At 38.7% G+C, this 21,543-nt stretch overlaps 1 protein-coding gene across 2 annotated transcripts in view; it reads right to left on the bottom strand.

Annotated features, from left to right (window-relative positions):
- LOC148522809 (regulator of G protein signaling 6) overlaps window positions 1-21,543 on the bottom strand; it is a 467,525-nt gene that overhangs the window by 19,863 nt on the left and 426,119 nt on the right. Inside the window, exons 16-17 of one of the 2 annotated variants that reach the window (XM_088473778.1) lie at window positions 17,378-17,467; window positions 4,114-4,167 (exon numbers count right to left, since the gene is read on the bottom strand). In XM_088473778.1, coding sequence (XP_088329904.1) covers window positions 4,114-4,167; window positions 17,378-17,467 — 144 coding nt within the window. The remainder of the gene's footprint in view (window positions 1-4,113; window positions 4,168-17,377; window positions 17,468-21,543) is intronic. The other variant, XM_088473779.1, reaches the window with a different exon arrangement.

The raw sequence follows: 21,543 nt of genomic DNA, 5'->3' as shown, positions 1-21,543 counted from the left end.
AGATATACAAGATAGGTAAAAACTTACTAATATAAAGGCCCTTCAAAGGTTTCTTGGTTTTACCAATTATTATTGGATGTTCATTCACTCCTTCTACGCCATAGCCTCAACTCTTTAAGAATGACTAGAAAAGGATCAGAGCAATCAAATCTAACCCCAGAAGCTTCAGAAACCATTCAGTACTGTACATGAGCTCTGTCACCCTAATTCATTCCAACTTTTTGTGATAGAGGTTGATGCCTCCAATGTCGTGGCAGAAACCATCTTATCTCAAGTAAATATGGGAGATAAGAAACGTCATCCTTGTGCATTTCTTTCACAGAAGTCTTCCTCCTTGGAAACCACTATGTGGGCAACAGAGACTTACTGACCATCAAATGGGCAATTAAAGAGTGGAAAATGGCAAAGATCACTCCTGGCACTCCTCTCATGAGACATTAGCCAAATCCTTCTCTAGGTGATGCTCGCAGACTAATTAGACATACTTTCAATTAGGATTTCAAACTCACACAAATGTAGAAATGATAGTCTGGGCACTTTGTTCACCTTACAATTCAAGTCATTGCCACATTGACGCTTTTATTCCGACAGCATCAAGTGACAGATAACACAATGATAACGTTTTGAGGTTGCAACCCCATCATCGGGTGTACACCATTCTAGGCATTAGCTGGAGGGGGACAAAAACCAGCACAGAGCTCACGGATCATAAAAAAAAACTTCAAGGTATTAAAAAAAAAAAAGCTAAAAAATTAAATCCCAGGCAAGTTTATCGGGCACAGTTTTTCTTCAGGTAAGACTTATCTGTAACCTACAGGCTGTGCTCCATGAATCTTAAAGTAGATGTTCTCTACAGTAGTTTTCTTCTTTTTTTTTTCCCAACATCGGCAAATTACATCACAGATATTATGTTCTAATTTTAAGTAGAAATGTAAGCTTCTTTTCAGCCATAAATAATTGAGCATATAAAGACATAGAATCAAGTTTTAAAATAATATATTAGATATGGAAACAAAATATGTCTCTCCTTTATCAAGATAAGATATAAGGCCAGAACCAGTGTTTCAGAACTCAGGGGACAGAGCAGTGAGTAATACAGGTAATTGGTAGCCTGCATGGAATCTGCTAGCAGATGCTGCAAACCAACCAGAGCTTACCAGAGCTGGGTCACTGGAGCTTACATCCTCAAGGAGGAATCTAGATCCAGGACCCAGTCCTTAGCACCTGGAATGAATGCTGAAGCAGAGACTCAGCATGAACCCTAACACTCAAAGGGGTATATTTACTAAAGTGCAGATTTTTAAAAGTGGAGATGTTGCCCATAGCAACCAATCATATTCTAGCTATTATCTTCTAGAAGGTGCTAGATAAATGTTAAGAAGAATCTGATTGATTGCTATGGGCAACATTCCCACTTCTAAAAACCCACACTTTAGTAAATATACCTCAAAGAAAGGACCCTCAGGGCAACAACCACCATTGATAGTAGTACCGATAGTATGGTGAGTAGAGAGTCCCAAAACTACGTCAGGAGCTGCAATGCTGAGAATAGGCAATACAATTGCAGAATAGCAAAGTAATCTGAAGTGTAGTGTAGGTTTAGTCCACTTAAACCTGCAATACGCAGGAGAGATGTCCAGCGGACTTGCTTGAAGTCAGGATCACTGTAGGCTGAAGACTTGGTAATAGTAGCACTAGAAAAGTTGATGGTATGCCCAGGAGACTTCAGACTACTGCGCAGGCTGGAACCAAAAGGTAACACAAAGGCTTGGGCCGAACTGGAACTAGTTTGGGACTGGAGGATACAGTAGTAGAACTGGAATGGAACCAGAGGCTTGGACCAGAGGTAACAACAACAGAGCTAGAGTGGAACCAGGGACTTTGAACCAGACTGAGACCTTGGGTAACAGCAATAGAGATGGAGTGGAACTATAGGCTTTTAGATGAGCTAGGACTGGTGATAACAATAACAGAACTGGAATGGGACTGGAGGCTTGAAACAGGCTGGGACTGGGAGGCTTGAACAGGGCTGGTGATAGCAAAACCTGAACTGGAATGGGACTATAGGCTTGAATTGAGCTGGTAAGGTGCAGACTGGAGTCTGGTCACAGAACAGGACTGCAGAGAAGATGAAGCAGCAGCAGCTTTGCAGGAATCCAGCAAACCGAAGCATAAGTTCAGGCAATGGATCGGACGTAACACATACAGTATATCACACCCTTAGGATCACAGGGAAATTAGGCTTAGTCTGCTACCAGCTTTTTCCACATTAAAAGATTCATAGGACTTTTAATTGTTCCTTGTTTAAGCCATAGCCTCATTTTATATTGTTTTGGTATATGACTCCAGCAAGACCACTACAGTCTTTTGCTATAAAAGATTTTGGATCAGGTTAATTATCTAATCAATTGGAAGGGGTAAGAGAGAAGTAATGGGTTCTGGTAAAGTAGCTACATGTGGGCAGACTTAAGAAAATCAGCAATAAAATTTATCCTTGAAAACCTTAATATCGAGACCTCTTGACCCTCCTTGGGGGGATATTAGTGTGTTTTCTGAGGTTGGTCATTGAAAAAGTCCATGTACAAATGAATCGCATTGAATATACAAGCTTACTTTGACTCAAGTTGACCTCTGTATTTCTGGGGTTGTTATATTCCAAGCTACAGTATTTAACCACATGAGTGAGAGGACTGGCAGTACATCCACTAAAAGGGGACTAGCCATAGAAAGCAATAAGGTAACATTATCTAATCCATCAAGTAATTACCTGCTTATTAAATGTACACAATGCTTTAGCAATTGACCACATGAAAATAACCACTGGTCCATTATATTACTTTTTTTATGTCTGTAATTTTATTTTCTCTATACCTGATGTACTGCCATTTATGTGTTTTCACTTTACAAACACCCTCCATACAATCTATCAAAGGAGCACAGTTATTTTACATATAGATTTGTTTTTAGATTATCAAAAGTACTTGTTCAGATTGCCATCATCCTTATTCACAGGAGCATTGAAGAATGGGCATTCATTGACTGGTGTAGGAATGTAGCAAAACCTTTTCTGTTGCTCCACTTAATGTTGCTGTCTAGCAGCCATTTTTATAGCTGTATGCCTGTCAGTCCCTTTCAGGTTTTTCAGTAGCTGGGAGCTGGGAGGGAGCCCTTGGGAGACTCAACTCTGTTATTCAGAGTTCCTTCAAAAAGTAACAGAAAAGAGCATTATTTGTTCCTCAAAGTTTAAGATAGTACCGTAGGAGGCTGAGCAATCACTGGGTGCCTGCCTCGTAAAAGCTGTTACATTCCTTATTGTCACTCCTGTTTATTTTCTTGTCTTAAAGCTGTATTTTTGATTAAGAGAAGATGTATAAATGTTTGGTTCTATTTAGAATTTTTTTTTTTTTATTTCTTTTAAGTTTGCTGAAGTTGAGTAAATAAACCCAGGTTTTTCAACACATCTTTAAATTCCTCTTAAAGCCTTCATGCTACAGTAAAAAAAGAGTAGAGTAATACCCTGTTCAATATCTAAAAATATTTAACTTCTATTGATTAAAATTAATTTTCAGCAATTTAATTGTATATTCCTGTTGTTCTCTCTTGGATCACGTCATCAATTTCCAAAAATATATCTTACCATAATAGTCCCAAACTACATCTATACCTCTAGTGTAGTTATCACCTAAATGCATTTAAATAATTAACATAAACCACTTGGCATTTTTTTATATATATATTTAAGTATGTAAGTGTGCAATATTAAAACAAAAATGGCTGTAACAAATGCAATTAAAACTACAGATAACTATAAATACACACTATAGGTCTGCTATAGGGATAGATTGCTGATATACTCAAACCATTTAGAATATTAAATGTAATTATTACAATTTTAATTTCTAATATTTTATTATTTTAAGTACTGTGTAATATACTCATGTAAACAAACAAACATAACACAACATTGCAACATAAAAACACTATATATGAAAATACATAACACATAAAACAACAAAACTGCAAGTGGTAAAATAATTAATTACTTTGTTTTTAATTAATTCACAGTTTAAGTGTCCAAAAAAAAAGAAAAATGACCACTGCACCAAGACTTACCACGCTGCGAGTGAACTTTTCTAGGGAGGTTCTACGACCTTGCTCAGTCTCAGTCTTAAAAAAACAAAAAGGGGTTTGGGAAAGAAAAAGTACAGAAAAAATCCTTCAACCTTTAGTAATGTGTGCTTACTGTACTAGCAAATATTAGAAAAAATCAATTAAAAAAAAATCTAATTTTGAACATCAGTAGTGTTAAATGATGTTTGTCAAAGCAATTAATTTTTTTTCAAACAGTCAAAGGGATGTGATCTGATTTATAAAATTATTTATCATGTTAATTATTTCACATTTGTTATAAAATAAATAATAAGTTACAACTTATCTTAGTTTCATGTGTGTAACTTTTTTTATATTATTGTACTCTGTTTTAAAATATTTTATTATTGTAAGGTTTTGAACTGTCAAAAGAGGTATGCAAATTTGCTTTCTCAAAGTGTAATTTTTTTGCAGCTTGAGATTTCAATTAAATATTTTAAAACTATTTTTTGTCTTTATCTCTTACATGAACTTCCACAAAATATCAGTAAAACCACTAAATTCTAAATTGTAGGCATTTTAGATACTTGCTAATACTCTTTAAATCTAAAGCTGAAAATGTTGAGTATTGCCCTGTTACTTTAACAAAACCCAAAATATTTACATAACAAGAATATATAGAAACAAGAAAATACTACTTATTTAATTTCATTAGTTTGCCCTTTGTTAGTGGTTGTTATAAAATATTATTTTATTAAATTTATTTTAAGTATATATATATATATATATATATATATTTATTTTAAGAAAGCTTACATTTTGTTCTAAGTGCAGGACACATTTTTAGCTTCTTGATTAAAATGTGTGAAAGAAATTCACCATTTTTGGGGGGTTCAAAATACAATCCAATTGGTATGTTCATATAAGATAAGAAAAGGTAAACCACTGCAGAGACATAATGCTATGTAAAGAATAGAGAAATCAGATAGAAAATTGACAGGAGATTAAATAACACTGGTGTGTATGTGTTCAATATTATCATATATTCTAATTGGAATTGCTATATGTAATTTAACTATTTTTAAAAATTTTAAAAAAGGGAACTTATCTGAACTCATTTAAATCATCATAGCTTCATCATTTATATATTTAAATGTATGTGATTTTTTATTCTGCAGTAAATTTATATTGTTTTGCTTTTTGCAATCAAATAATACAGAATAATAATGCTAAAATAAATATTGTAGGTGCATTTGCTAATAATAATTCCATTTGATTAATGTAACCATTTGTCACTCTGTAAGACAATATAAATATTGGATATAATAAGCTAAAAAATGTTTTTAATCTTAGAGGTGTGTTATATTTCCTTCCCCAAATAAAGTGTCTTCAGAATTCCTCACAAAGTACAATTTAATTAAAGACCACTGAAATTCCGTAGCTCAGAGCAGCTGTTTTTATGCTTTTAATCCACAACAGGGAAAAATATTTGTTCAATAATGTTTCAAAAACAGAGTAGAAGTTGGACCCTTTAATATAAATGAGACCATGTAAATTAGTATGAGTAGATTGCACACACCATCACTATGCATGAGTCAAATAAGATCACAGCAAGGCAGCCATGAGTTATGTATAGATTGTGAATGGAAGCTAATACAATTAATACATGACATCCAAGCAGCTGACAAACATGCACACAGTCTAGCAGATAGTAATATATGCTGGAAGCAGGTAAGATTAATGTAGTAATGCCTGGGTATAAGACAAATCTACAGTATGGTCAAACTCATAATATAACATATGTTACCATAAAGACAAATCCGTTTAAATAAAGACATAAAAATAACTGATACATCCTGATACTTCTGTATCATCCACTAGAGCCGACATATGCAAGCTATACCTGCCTAGGTTTTGTTGAACTACAAGTCGCATCATCTTTAATGAGCATTTGTTAGGTTGAACATGCTGGGACTTTTAGTTCCACAATAGCTTGAGTGCTATGCACATGTCTGCAGTCTGCTCTTGAGTGTGTAATAACTCCATACTTATGCAACCTACAAATATGCTGCAATGACACTAGAATGATTTTGAACTTGCTATAATACAAACTATAACCCAATCCATAGTAACCATTTAGATGTTTGCTTTCTTTATATTAAGGCTTCATATCACCTATATTATTTAGATGTGTCTTACAGTACATGTGATTGTAACATGTGTAACATGTCATGTCTGACATTAGAAATCATGTTTTTCTAGTGTAAATGTACCCATTGATACTGTATACTGATGTGATGCGTTCTGATGTGGTTGCATTTCTGCATTTCAATGCTTCGGAATGCCTATGAACACTAGTAAAACTGAAACTAAAACATATATCGTTGCTATGGACTATTTTTATACTGACAGCTACAATTCTGTTTTCGGGCAATTTATAACACCCTTCATCCGAATATCATGTTTATTTTTGTTGTCTACAAATGAATGAACATACTTATAATACAATGACTAAATTGCTAAAATTGTGTAAAACTAACAAACTACATAAAATTAAAACTTTTCAATGTCTATACCATTTATATCTTAAACAAGTTTCCACATACAGTAGAAAGGGAAATGCAAGTGATACCCTGCCAAACATGCAACGGTAATCATAAATATGTATAAATATGGTAAATGCAAACTTGTAAGTACATTGTACACAAATCAGTGCTCAACACCTGGCTAGTTAAATATATAAAATTAATTGTAATTGTAATATAATAATTAAATGTAACATGTAATCTTTTTTACTAGACATTATGCTTAATATACTGTATATGCAAATCAACTTAGTACAACATACACAAGGTAATTATTTTTGTTGTATACTCATATTTACATACCCCATCAATTTGAATAACACTTTCAAGGGGCAAAAGGACATTTTTAGGACAGAAATGTGGAATATTAACCCACATCTTTACACTTTGTTATTTCGTTCTGACCCTAAAGCAGTGACTTTGCATTGAAGAAACAACAAAATAAAGAATATAAATAGGGTATAAAGAATGGCCAAAAATGAGTAGACCCATATTAATACCTCTCAAGGCCTTAGGGAAGATACTGGTTTGAGGCCCCCTTTACCCTGATCGGTTTCTGCCAAAAACTGGAGCTGAAGGTGTAGCATATAAAAATGCTCCCCTCCCATTACATATAAAAACTAAAATTGACAAACACAAATAAAGCAAACGTTACAAATTCAAAAGAAACACAACACATGAGAAAATAATTCATCAACAAAACTTAAATGGGCAGCTGAGCAATGCTTAGTTCCCCAGCGATAACTTGCTGGCAGCGGTTAAGGAGACTCTTAGGGGTATAATAACTAAAGGTCGATTTTAATTGATTTAAAATTGCTGAAAATCGATCAACATCAATGTTGTGTTTCTGGGGCTAAATCACACATTTACTTAAAAAACAAATAAAAAAATTGTCCTTTAGTAAATGTTTGATTTAGCCCCAGAAACGCAATATCAATGTTGATCAATTTTGATTGATTTTAAATTGATTAAAAATCAAACTTTAGTAAATATACCCCTTAATCATTATCAGCCAGTCTTACTGTCTCAGTAATAGCGATAAAAGTATTGTGGCACCGCAATCCTTTATATGTAGGCAAAGAATGGGGGGAAAATTGCTAGCCATACTGTAGTTAACACTGTCTGAGGGGGGATTTTTAAATAAGACCTAACTCTAGTAAACAAAATCTGTGGGATCAAGGTATATGATATTAGGCCACCTACTGATAAAATAAAAAATTCAATGTCAATCCATTATATAATATATAAAAAACTGTAAAGTGTACCTCAATCCAATAATCATTAGTCATACAGTAGTGATAATATATAATATAAAAAAATAGATTTTTGTCATAAACTAGGTACACACTATGCAATAATTGGGTGAATCAGATGACTTTTGGCTGCTTGGTTTGATAATCAGAGTGTGTGCACAGCACCCAGGGCTGATTATCGTTTCAAATATCCCATAGACCTGCTCATCTGATTTATCCAAAACAATGATATGAGATTGTGCACATTTTGTAGTGTGTACATGATCTCCCTGACATTTCTGCTCAATAGTTAATTTAAAAACATCACTGTTCATGATCTTTAGGACATCTAATCCGCCAGATTGGAACAATAATTCAGTAGTGTGTACACTGGAAATTGGATGTTATCAATATAATTTGAAAACATCAGATTGTGGGTAAAATCTTCCACGGTTGCACCTAGCATTAGACATATTGCCAGCATACAAGAAAAAAGATGAACCATACAACACTGATGCCGATCAAGCTGTGGAAGCCACAGAGTGAAATAATAGGCATGCTCCTCGAGCACAGTCATCAACAGAACTGTCCTGTATTACTTCACGCCACAACTTGGGGTGGGTGTTGCTTAATTTCTCAGGTTTATGTATGTGGAGAAAAGAGTTTAAATTTATCAACCTATTGGTTAAAAATGAACCCTCCGGACCTGATAAGGAGAATCATTTAGGATGGAATTGGATTTTTTTTCCTTTGGAACTTACTTTTGTTTTGATAATGTTTTTGCTGAGTGTTATCTTGTGACAATACACACTTCTTATTGATACAGTATTTATCAAATCTAGTTATAGCTAAGAATCTAACAAAGTATTTGTTTTCTTCATCAGTAACCCTTATTATATTGTATATTAGGAGAGGTATCTAGTTTGGCCATGTAGGAATCCTGCTGCATACATTTTAAAAAAGTGTTTCAGCTTTGATTTAACATCCCAAAACGGAAAAAAACTCAAAATGTAAAGAGATACACCGCCAATGTATACTCTATTTAAACAAGAAGTTTGCTTATTTTACATAAAAGTATGTTTAAGTATAACAATAGATTTACACATTTCATAATCAACAGAATACATATACTGTATAATAAAACTAACACCTGTAAGCCCTGATCATTTCCATGCATCACACTATTTTCCTTTATGTTGTGAGGCTTGCTCAATGAGACAGATCAGGGTGGACAGTCCCAGCACACAGTTTTTGTGGAGAGTATAATGTGTATTACAATATATTCTAAAATATATTCTAAATATATCTGTTATACTTTCTCCCACTTAAACTTCTTAATGCACCGATACAGCATTATCTTTTACAATCCACCCTCAATTTATGACACACGTTTTATCAGCTACACAGTGGATGTTTGAGTCCAGCATCCTGAACCTAGTCATGAGGTCCTCAAAGACCCCTAACAGTTTATGATTCCAGACCACCTGTGGGTCTTTTAAAATGTGTCAGTTAGTAATAAATTCACCTGTGCACCAACTAAGAGATCTGGAAAACATGATCTTTTAGGGGTCTTTGAAGACTGCGTTTGGCCACCCCTGCTCTACGTAATCAACTTATAAGTGAGCTAGACATGTCATATATGTGGTTGTTTATTGGATGTCAATTACCAATATAAACATATAGCAAATTTCAATACAAACTGATAAGATCTTCAGGAGAAGAACAAATAGCAACTTATACAGCCCCATTTGACACATTGGAAAGAAAACTGATTGTACTGAAGACAAAGCTGATGAAACATAATCAACAGAGTACTCTCTATTCCTGCCCATTACAGCCCATTACTGTAGCCATGTAGCTGGTGATGTGTCACTTACTTGTCTTACCTACTCATCAGTTATCAGCCCTCTGCTGAGACACAAAGAGGGTAGGCTATTTACTTTCTGATTCCCTTCCCTTAGTGTTACTGCAGATCTATAACTTTTCAAGTATGGTATTTTTATAACTTGTTTTCATTTAATTCTTCTTGACAGAGTTAAATAAAATACAGTCAATTAATACAATGTACTATACACGTGATGTTAAATTCCTACGGGTATCTGTGTACATACTTGCTGACTCTCCTGGAATGATCGGCAGACTCATGTATTTCGGAGCATTCTCCCAGACTCCCAGCAGAGTACCCCACTCTGCTGAGAATGTTGTCATTAAGGCCTAGCCGCTGGCTGTCATTGAGCAGCAGGTGTTGAGGCTTTGATGACACAGATTGCATTGTCACTATCCTTGCTCTTGCCCCTTGGAAGTCCAGAAAGTGGGCAAGTATGATCTTTGTACGACAATGGGAATTTATTTATAACACTATACGGGTTACCAGACATTAATATAAGTGTCTCCTTAACTTTGGTCATTGAGTCCTAATCTTGCCCAGGGTTCCATGCTGGAACAGGGCCGTTTCTTCATATGGCCTTAATGGGCAGTTGCCCAGGGGCCTCATAATTCTTGGGGCCCCCTTCTGTCATCATTTCTGTAGCTTGCAGCCACTGTTAAGACAGCCCTGAGCTGGAAGTTGTCTGCATGTCCCTGCTTTTGATATCTGTATATCAAGGTTATATTAGAATTGATGTCTAAAGGTGCGTATCCACTTGCAGATCTTGGAACGACAGTACGATTATAACATTGTAATCGTTCAGTCGTTCTTCTTCCCCTGTAGTGCCTAAACTGAATGATATGTCGTTCAGTGCAGGCACCCTCCCTCATCCCTGAACATGCCCAATCTGTCGTTATGGGCAGATTGACCAGCATGTTCAGGCGATGATTGATGTCGAAAATGACCAGCGGGAGCGCGCATCGCTGGTCGTTTCCGACATTTTCATGCCCGATTTGTGCACGATTAATGAGTGATTTAACGATAACGATCTCGTTACCGTTCAACCGCTCTGTTTAATCGGTAAGTGGATACGCGGCTTAAGACAACAGAACTTAGTTATTATTGGGTGGCATACACATGCTTTATGCCCCCACTGTCTTTCGTAGTCCCTCTTTTCCAAGTCGACATATGCCTATACTGCCAAATTGTCCTATGAGCAGGGAGTGCCCCACTTTGCTGCCACAGCTATACACATACTCAAAGGTGGCATAGAGTGGGTGTTGGCCTATATTACTAATGAGACACCCTCTGCATCCTCAGTAAACCAGTGTTCGCAAATACGCGCTATAGCGCATATTTTACCCAATATCGGGCACTGGGGACTCACTTTTTTAAAGTATCTGAGTCTCCGGGGACGCGCTGCGCTGTGGCCAATCCCTGACAGCTGGCTGCAGCACAGCGCGTCCCCCTGCAGAGACAGACATAATGATGGGACCCAGAAATGGTCAGGTAGGACCCCATTTTTTAAAGTGGTGGGTCCCTGGGACCCACAAATTTTGTCACTCACCGCGCTCACTGTAGACTCTGTATGGGAAAGAGCCTCTTTGTACACTAATATTCCAATGTAAAACATTTATCATATACATTGTAGCAACAAAATTAAAGACTGTCCTGGCAGCACTTCAATTTGCAAAAAGTGGATGTGCTCTTTCTTATGTACTGGACAAATATTTGGACAGTAATTAAATGCTCTGCGGACTTGTATTATATGCAATTAGCAAATTAAACTTATAGAATACGAGCCTACTGTAGCCTATAAATGTCACAATAATTTGCAGTCTGGATTACATTTTCGTATCAGACTATGGGCCAAATTCAAATAGAGGCGAAAAGTCGCATGCTGGCAAAATGCACTCACCGCTGCATCTTTTTGCCTCATTCGCCTGTTTAGACGCAAAGTTTTCACGTACTTTCACAATTCGCGCTCGCACTTTTCACCCTCTTCAATTGCAAAACAGTTGAATACGCATATGTGCAAATGCAGCAAATGGCAGAACTAGCACAAAGTACAGCTTATTTTGGGGAAATTAGTCTGTACCCCATAAAAAGCCTAACTGACCCTATATAGAAGTATATTAATAGCCCTAATAAAGGTATTTAGAGTTCTTAAATGGAGTTATATGCATATTTGTATAAGTATAGAAAAATGATCTAAAGCAATCTTTTAAAAAAAATTATAATAATTGCGGTAGTTAAATTGGGGGTACATTTAAATGGGTGCTAGAATATTTTTGGGTCTCTATAGTGCCTTTTAAGAAACTTTAAAAAAAAAAACACCTCCTACAGCCTCCTGCAATCCTACAAACACCTGTCCCATCCACACAGCCCCCCAAATTACCAAACCCAATACTTTATACCCATTTCAAACACTTTTTAAATTTTCACCCCAAAAATTACATGACTTTTTTGTTAGGGAGAATTAAGATTCCCCACCCCCCCAATTAGTTATTAGGAGGGGTGTCCAAAGGGTTCTGCCAAGTCCCCACAATTTTAGCCCAAAATAGGGATTTTGCACAACTTTTCACCTGCCCCTGGGTGGAGAAGCTTTTATGCCTGTTTTTGCCTAAGGACTTTTCGCATATGTTACAACGTCCTGAAATTGAATAGGGCGATACCCGGGAATCTGTCGAAAACTTTGCATTGGCGAATGCTTTTTGACGATCGCTGCTTTTCGCCTCTAACTGAATTCGGCCCTAAGATGTGCAAACTTTAGGTTTCATATTCTCCAGTGTTAAAATACCAGTATTTGCTAATACAAAGCAGGTAACTGGGTTTGACAAAGGAAACCACTGTATCCAAAGTCAGCACTTCCACTTGCGTTTTAACTTATGTATGGTGCATTATGGGGCTGACTGTGAGTCGGACGGATCTCTGTATACAGATGCAAATAGCGAGTTCTGGCATACAGCACATCCGCAGGCGTGAATAGAATATATTTGTATACCTCCGTCCTATTCTGAGTTGGACGGATCTTTACTGTATCTGTCTTTCTGTAAATGGACGTTTTGGGGTGGGAACTGGGTGGCGACAATCAGGGGCGCCGAGAGCGGGGGGGGGCAGGTACAAATTACCCAGGCCCGGGCTTGCTGCAGGGGCCCGGCGGGGTCCCAGGTCTGGCGACGCTCCCCCTCACTCTTAAGTCACAGCAGCCCAGCACACACTGCTGGGCTGCACTGGGAGACTGCTCGCGGCTGCTAAAGCTTTGCGGCACAGGGGCGTTGTCCCGCGAATAGACAACGCCCCTGTCACCTGGGCCCAGCACGGCTCTCGTCAGCCCTGGTGGCAATGTGATGGCAGAAGCAGTTCTGTCTTCTGGGGGTACTGTGGTAGTGTTGTGGGCCTACAGCTAGTCCCATGCTACGGAGCAGTGAAGTCTTATCTCTGGCAGCCAGTATGGGGTGATGCAAGTGTCCATACCAATGATGACGGTTGCAGCTAAGGACAGTAAAACAATGGGCAGAGGGGCTTCCTGCTTGAAGCCACATAGATACTCTCATTAGCCCTATGAAAACTTGCATTAGTATAAGGTAGCAAATCTGGCTTCCGCAGAATCACGCGCAGACAGGCACCTTGTGTCCAACTCAGCTTCAGCCCCTATGCGAGTACTGTGTTGTGGTTTCCAACTTTCCTGAATGCTTCAGACTCCATTCAATGTGTTTAAGCTACAATGACCTCCTGGATGCAGGTAAAAATGGCAGTTATTTAAAATGAGGTTACACTTGTGTTAGAACTTGTGTTTTTATATGAAAAACAAATTCCAGTAGGTACCAGACTGTAGGTATTGCATAACACAGAGCCGTAAGTAGACTTTTTTGTGCCCTGTGCCAGAGAGAGCATTAGTGCCCCCCTCTTTTTTGAATAGGGAGATAACACCCAAAAAAGGCCATTGCCATTGGGAAGGGCCAGGGAATGATAGGGGAGGCCAGGAGATGCTGGGGATGAAATAAGAGGAAGCTACAAGTGAGAGAATGATAATAAACAGAACATTGACAGGCCCAAACAGCGCCCCCTGCCCTGCGGTGCCCTGTGCCATGGCAAAGGTCGCACTACCCTAGCTACGGCCCTGGCATAACAGGCCACTGTGCAGCATATCAGGCTTGGGCACAGACCGCCCCATTCCTGTCAAAAGATGCATTTTTGTAAACTACATTAATATGGCAGACAAGGAAAATTGCTACATGAAATAATCCTAAAGGGAACACACAGAACCAATGCTCCCTTCTAAGGATTCTTGCACCTGCCGCATCATTTCGTCACACCCATGCTGGTCATGTTACACTCTGATATTGATTTCCATAGTAAGGGCATGCAATTCAGTATGATAAAGTAGTTGTACTTTAAAGTAATTAAACAAATCTTAATGAATCATTTCTGAATTCTTTTTTTTTAAATATTATTTTTTATTTTATTTTCGTAGGTTTAATCTCTATAAAGTTCTCCTACTGGTCAGCACTGCTAGATAACTGGTATCAGTAAGCTAATGCTAGCTGAGAAGTCAGACATCATTACATAACAAATACTGTTCCAGCGACTTATCATAACTAAAGGGTAAGGGAGACCTGGATCAGATCTCCCCATCCCTGCTATGGCCAGCCTGCTGGAAGGTTTATATTTACTAGAGATGTGCTGTTTGGTTTTCCTGATATCCGAACACATAACCAAACTAAGGGGTTCCAAGTCGAATCGAGTCCCGGTTCAGAATCACTTTGGGGTTCCGAGTCAAACGGAGTCCCGGCTCGGTTCTACAGTCTGTTTGGAACTCGGAATTAAAAACCAAACTTTTGTTTTGGAGTGCATGTAAACAGGTCCAAATGACATGATTTTAGGTGTTTTATCAATTTTTTATCGATTTTTATCCACTTTTATTCCAAAACCAAACCAAATCCGAACCAAAACACTTGAGGGTGGTTTTGCCAAAGCCAAATCACGTTGCTAAATTACGGTAGAACCAAAACCGAAACACAGGGGTTCGCACACATCTCAAATATTTACTTTGCCTAAGTCCGAGGCACCATATGACTCTCCAGCTGTTGTGCAATGACTGCAAACCACCACACTAAGTACAACTTCACTGCACAACTGAATATCTCAGCCAGGTAACCTCATAAATAACCCATATACTTTGACTACCTATTACCAAACACCTTCCACTCTGCTCACTTCATCTTGCCATCCAAAAACTGTAATCAGACCAGTGGGATTTGTGGCTCTGCAAGAGCTGGAGAGTCACATGTTCTCTAAGAGAAGTTGAAATCGGAGTAAAGCTGATTAAAGCTTAAAGAGGTGCAAGACAAGGGGAGCAGGGTGGAAGTTGTTTTGCTGGTAGGTACTACCACGGTTGGACTGGCCCACAGGTGTAGAGGGGAAATCCCTGGTGGGCCCCACTACCTTAGGGCGTCAGGAACTTGGTGGAGCTGGATCATGGATGAACTTGGGTGCTTATTGTGTTTCTATGGAAACTACACCAAGATTAGCCTTACTGCCAATCAAAGTGGATGGTCCTGATACACCCCTGTCCCTTTCTTTATAAAGGGCCCTTGTTCTTTGCATGTCTTCTCTAATGGTTGTCCAAGTCCCTCTGTGGTGGCTGGCCACACCCCTTTATCTTGGGCCCCTAACACTGTATTCCCTGGTGGGCACTTCATGCCCCAGTCTGACACTGGGTACTACAGTACTAGTGTGCTTGGGAGTCATGAGTGTTGTGTTGGGAACGCTTAACAAGAGCAGGTCTTGAGAGTAACACAGCCATGAGCTGCACTGCAGGTCAATGTATCTATCCCTCCCCTCAGCTGCTCTATGATTGGGCTAAATGGCTTTATAAGTGTTTCTGGATATGAAAAACATAATATACCTTTGTATTATATTGATATAGCTTAATGGCAGTAGAAATAATATTACAAATAATACATATGTTTTAACATTGTGAATAAATACTATTGCTTACTGAATAACAATGTCTGATAGTCCTATTCATATCTATTACACTATAAATCACAATAGATGATGATACTACCTACATGTTACTCATGTTTCATATAAGGGATAGTGTGACCCTTATGCTGTAAAATAAAGATATTATAAAGTAGTATCAGGGAGATGTACTAAGCTCTGGAAAGTGATGAAGTGGAGAGTGATAAACTACAAGCCACTCAGCTCCTAACTGTCATGTTACAGGCTGTGTTTGAAAAATGACAGTTAGGAGCTGATTGGTTGGTAGTTTATCACTCCAATATATCACTTTGCAGAGCTTAGTACATCTGCCTCCCTATGAGAAGTTTAGTGACCATATTAATGCTTTTCTAAAGGATCATAGAATGAACTTCTGATATCCGTAATAAATTATTAGAACATTAACCCTTACAATGCACAGGCTTAAACTCAATTGATGACATCAGCACTCACCTATTATACAGATATCATTTAGAGGAGTTTATACATATATACATTAGTATTGCTTGTGTGTTACAGAATAATGGGTCTGATTCTGCGTTGTACGCTAATGCCGTAGCTGTTGCGTCTATGTACGCAGTGGATGTGCGAAAATATGCAAATGTCGCAGATGCAGAGGAATGTATTGAGACACCTGCGTGCAAGCTTTTGCGCACAAAGACATAGCATCGCCCATTAATTATCAGTCTTCTGAGTAATCCTATGGTTGCACCGAATGACCACGGGAAATGAGACAACGGAGTCATTTTTTTTGTGTACGGGATCGCAGATGCAGTATGTGACACCCCCAAAACGATCGTGACACGCCTGCGTTCTTTGCAGCCACCCCCCCTCATTACCTCCTCCAAACGCTCCCTGCCTGTCAATCACACTGTGAGTAAATAGTCACTACGAGCAACTACGGTAATGTAAATTGACGCACGCACATTGCAGTTTACCGATAATTGCTCGACTGCGAAAATATGGGCATTGCGTACATCTCTGCCTCAGGCCCATAGTATTTGCTGCTAATGTTATAGTCTGTTTCTGACAATGATGTCCCATGGCAAAAAAATTACTAAAAGTAAAGCTACTAACCTAAGCTAAGCGCAGTAACCAGGATGTAGGATATATAATAAATAATAACAGAGCCCATTATTGGCCATATATTCCATCTAACCAGCTGCAGTAATTAGCTCAATATTAGTGCTGATTCACATGGCCAAGTCTGCTTAATGAAAAGGCTGCATGCTCATTACTAATGTAACATTGCACTCTGTACAAGTTTAGAAAGTCTGTCGGGGACTAAAACAACCTTTTTTTCCAATGCCATATTTGAATGAGCATGGACCTAAGCCTTGATGTAACTTTACAGTGTAAACCAAACTACAGCCACTCTGCATTACACTGTTGCACTAGTCTATACAATAGTGTACAGTATATAATTGTTATAATTGTATTATGTTAAAATAGCTGGGAGGGAGATGACATTTAGTCCTCGTGCAAAGATGAATACAGACAAGAAACACGCTTCTCATTATCACACTAGTAGCAAGCAGCAGGCCAGAATCAGTAATGTGCAGAGAGGATGCAAGCATGTTCACCCCAAAATCTACCTTCTTCTTCATCATCAACAAGTCCTGGTAAGCGTTGGAGCGCAGGAACCGTGCATAACTATCACTCTTCATGAGTTTGTAGATGTGCTCCTGCAACAGAAAACAAATGTTCATGGTAAGGGACTTCAGGTCAAAAGCAGACTTACAATAATAAAGTTAATTTGGTCTCAGTGTAATAACTTATACCCTTTTTATAGATTATTGCCAGGCCTACCTGGGTCAGGGCTCAGTGGAAAAGGGTCCCTGAAAAAGAACCCGGGTCGAGTGAACCGGGAATCCGACCCTGATTTGCAACCAGGGTTGAACTTGGGAGGGACCCGGGTAGTTGTCCGGTGTAAATGGCATGACTCTCGTCACGATGACTCGGGTCATGCCTCAAAACAGCTGATTGGCTGGCTTCAGCAGAGCTTGGAGATTACATCATCTCCAGGCGTCCACTGTTACCCGGGTCACGGAATAATTTCCAAGTAAGTCACTCCTTTTCAATCCTTCCCCCCCTTCCCTTTTAACCATTCCCATTAATCTAAGTTTAAAAATATAAAAAAAAGTCACAATTACAATGTTTTTTTTCTATTTCCGCATTTTATATTGTTTTATTACAGTTAAATTATTAAACGTTTTGTATTACTCATTTGTTTATACAGTAAGTTGTCATTTCAAAACCAAGGAACAAAACAGAATCGACTTCAAATGTGGTCAATAAGGGGTAGATTTACCTGGTAAGTGGCGCCTTGCAAAACCCCTTGTCTCGCTGTGTTTTTAAGCAGGAAATTTAAAACAGCAAATACTATTCAAAGCAAAACACACCGCTTAGTGAATTTTACCCCAAGGGTCATTTATGTGATTTATGTGTGCACAGACGGAGAGCTGGATCACACTGATGTGATTCTAATCAACAAAATGATAAAACAATCCTTGCTTCACCTCCCCTTCTTCATCTTTTAAAAGACAAACTGAAGTTTAACCTTGGCCAATCCAATTACCGGTATGTTGTCTCAAGTTGGACCTAGAAGCTCTTTTACTGCTTTTAACTGTAAGTTACATGCAATAAGACAAATGCATACAATTTGCATTCTTATTCAGATTCAACAATTCCTATCTTCCAGATTTCCCCAAACTGCCTTTGAGGAAAATTTCCTTGAGCTCAAATATCATCGTATATTGATTATATATGGTTATTTGTGGAGGGAGGGGGCCCCTGTATTATTACTTATGGTGGAAAGTCGGCCTAATCTAGGGTAATGTAGATATCTGTCTTTATCCATAAGAGCTCACTAACTGATACATTTCAAGCGAGCTACTGTAATATGGAAAAAAAAGTGGACACCTCCTAAGGCTAAATGACTCTATAACTGAAAATCCTAAAGAAGCCCCCAACAGAAGTATACTGTCACCTTGTAAACTCCTGACAAAGTGGCACCATACTCCTGTTGCTTTGAAAGCAATGTATCCTTGGCTGCTGGGTAGTTGCTGGAGGTGAGGCAGAGGTTCCCTAGTTACTTTGGCTGTTGTCCTACCCACTCATACAACATTGCTTAACATCTATATATGAATTAATACTTAAGGTTTTACTGTCCCTGAAGAACCTGCATTTAATTGATTAATCCCAGTACTGTTCTGAATAACATCAACAAGAGGTCTACATAATATCCTCCTACATGCTGCATGGAACTTTATATCCGACTAACGGAAATCATCCGTAGCTCCCAAATTTACCAAGTAATAATAAAGTCAAAGACACCATGTCAATGGATAAAGTAGTTTTAACACATTCTGCAAGACTCTGAACTGACAACATTGCCTGGTTTCCATAGCTATAAATTATATCCGAAAGGATCCCAATATTATAAAGCATTACTTGGTATAGGGTAGTGTAACTACTTGCTATAGGGTAGTGTATCTAAGGTCAACATATCAAAGAACAACTCAACATCACCCTCCTCCCATTTCATTTTCTCCTTTCACTTTTCTCTCACCACTGGTTCTATACATTTGTTAATTACTCAAAAAATATATTATCACCAGTATGGACCATCTGTATATGATGTTAAGCATACTGAGTCACAGTGCATCTACTAGTGCTAACACTCACGTGAGACCTAGCAGTCTCCTCCAATAGCATCAAGTACATGATCCAGTGAAACAGCAAAGTTGTTTTGGGGACACATGTTTAAGGGAACAGTGCTTGAAGAGAAATGTAAAATAAATGTAAGTTTTGTGTGAACACTACAGAGGGGTGGTAATCGGGTAGATTAAGCCTGTGGAGATTACATAATGTGATTAGTTTCCAGCAAATTCTTGAAGGATTGTAGTATATTCCTGTAACCAGGAATGGGAACAAATATTGAGTATATAATGAGGGGCACATATCTTGGCCAGGTGTAGATATTTTTATACAAGTAAAGAGCTGTATGTTGGTGTAGTTTTTTTTTATGGATTTTATCAGAAGAATAAAACCCATCGGAATCTGTCAAGTGCAGTCTACCAGTGTAGTCATGTTAGAGCTCTAGTAGAAAATTAGTTCTAGCTGATGCATTAAAAATGTCTGATTAGGAAAAAGACCAGTTAAAATGAAGTAGCAATTGTCAATAAGGAAATTATGAGTGCATGAATTGGAGGGTTCTTTTTTCAGTGCATGATTGTGTGAGATTTTTGAATCTCCTGGAGATGTTCCTAAAGGTGCCCATCCACTAGCAGACCTCAAAACGACTGCACGATTACAACATTGTAATCGTGCAGTCGTTTATCAGTCTGTGATGTGCCTACACTGAACGAGCAGTCGTTCAGTGTAGGAACATCAATCATCTGCAAACATGCTGAACCTGACGTTATCGTCAGGTTGTCCAACATGTTTGCCCGATGATAGATGTCTAAACGACCAGTTGGAGCGTGCATCGCTGGTCGTTTTAGACATTTTTAGACATTTTATCGTTCAATCACTCAATTTAATCGTCTAGTGGATGGGCACCTTTAGATGCATATAAAAGATTTTGGTGAAAGACTGGTGTGGAAAAACAAAGAACTTTTCTGAGTTAAGGATGGGACCTGAACAGTTAACTTTTGGGGGTAGGGCATATCATTGTGTTGTCAACAGAAATAGAGATGTCATGTAAGTAGTTAGTCTGTTGACTGGTGGAAAGATTATTTGCTAAGTTTTGCAAAGACCAGTGGCAATTGGACATTACCAGAAATAATTTTTTTGTGGGCTAACACAGAAGGTGAAAGGTTTGGAGAGGATAGATAAAATTTGGTGTCATCCATACAAAAGTTATGCTAGTTTTCAAGGGAAGTGTTAGAAATAAAGTAGAACAGACCACTGAGACTTGATCCAGAGCACACGAATGGTCTGATAAATAGAACGAAAACCAGGATAAGGCAGTGGGGGTCATTCAGACCCGGTCGCAATTGCTGAGTGCTCGCAACCGGGTAAATATTCCTCCACTGGGCATGTGCATGTCGGAGCCGGCTCCGACGTGCGCATGCGCGAGACCCGGCTAGCGACGGGAGCTCTGTTGCTATGGGTCTCGCACCAAAGGGGGCGAGCTGTTGATGGCGAGTGACAGCTTGCCCTGTTTGGGAGGCGGGCAGGGGGCGTGGCTGGCCAAAAGGAGGCGTTCCCGAAGGAACACTTGCCATTTGGGGGCAGCCCCACTGACATCAGCAGTGATGTCAGTGAGGAGCTTCCTGCTCGATCAGAGCAGGAAGCTCATAAAGGCTTGCGAGTGCCGAGACCCAACCTTAGGGTCTCGTCGCAAGTCCCGATGGTCGCGATGGTCTTGACCGTCGCGACCATCACCCTGGTCGGTCGCTAGAGCTGTGGGTGGTAACCCACAGCTTAGCGATCGACCAAGAGGCGGCACTACAAGATGCAAGCAGCCGCCCTCATCCAGAGCGACCGCTTGCATCTAACAACTGCCTCTGAATGAGGTCCAGTGTCCTTAAGACCCAGGGAATGCAGCCTTTGTATGAGAGGTTAAAAGTGAAAACATTCAATGTCAAATAAATTAGAAGTGAGCAGGAACTTTAGATTAAGCATGATTAAATCACGGACTACCTTAGTAAGTAGAGTCTCTGTGGAGTGTTAGAAATGAAAATCTGACTGAGGAGGGTCCAACTAATTTTGTGAGAAGAGGAAGTGAGTGTAGGTAAGACTTTCAAGCCTTTGG

This window comes from Taudactylus pleione, unplaced genomic scaffold (assembly GCF_031769625.1).
Source record: "Taudactylus pleione unplaced genomic scaffold, aTauple2 ptg000139l, whole genome shotgun sequence".
Classification (NCBI taxonomy): Eukaryota; Metazoa; Chordata; class Amphibia; order Anura; family Myobatrachidae; genus Taudactylus; species Taudactylus pleione.
This window is presented reverse-complemented; position numbering and strand designations above follow the sequence as displayed.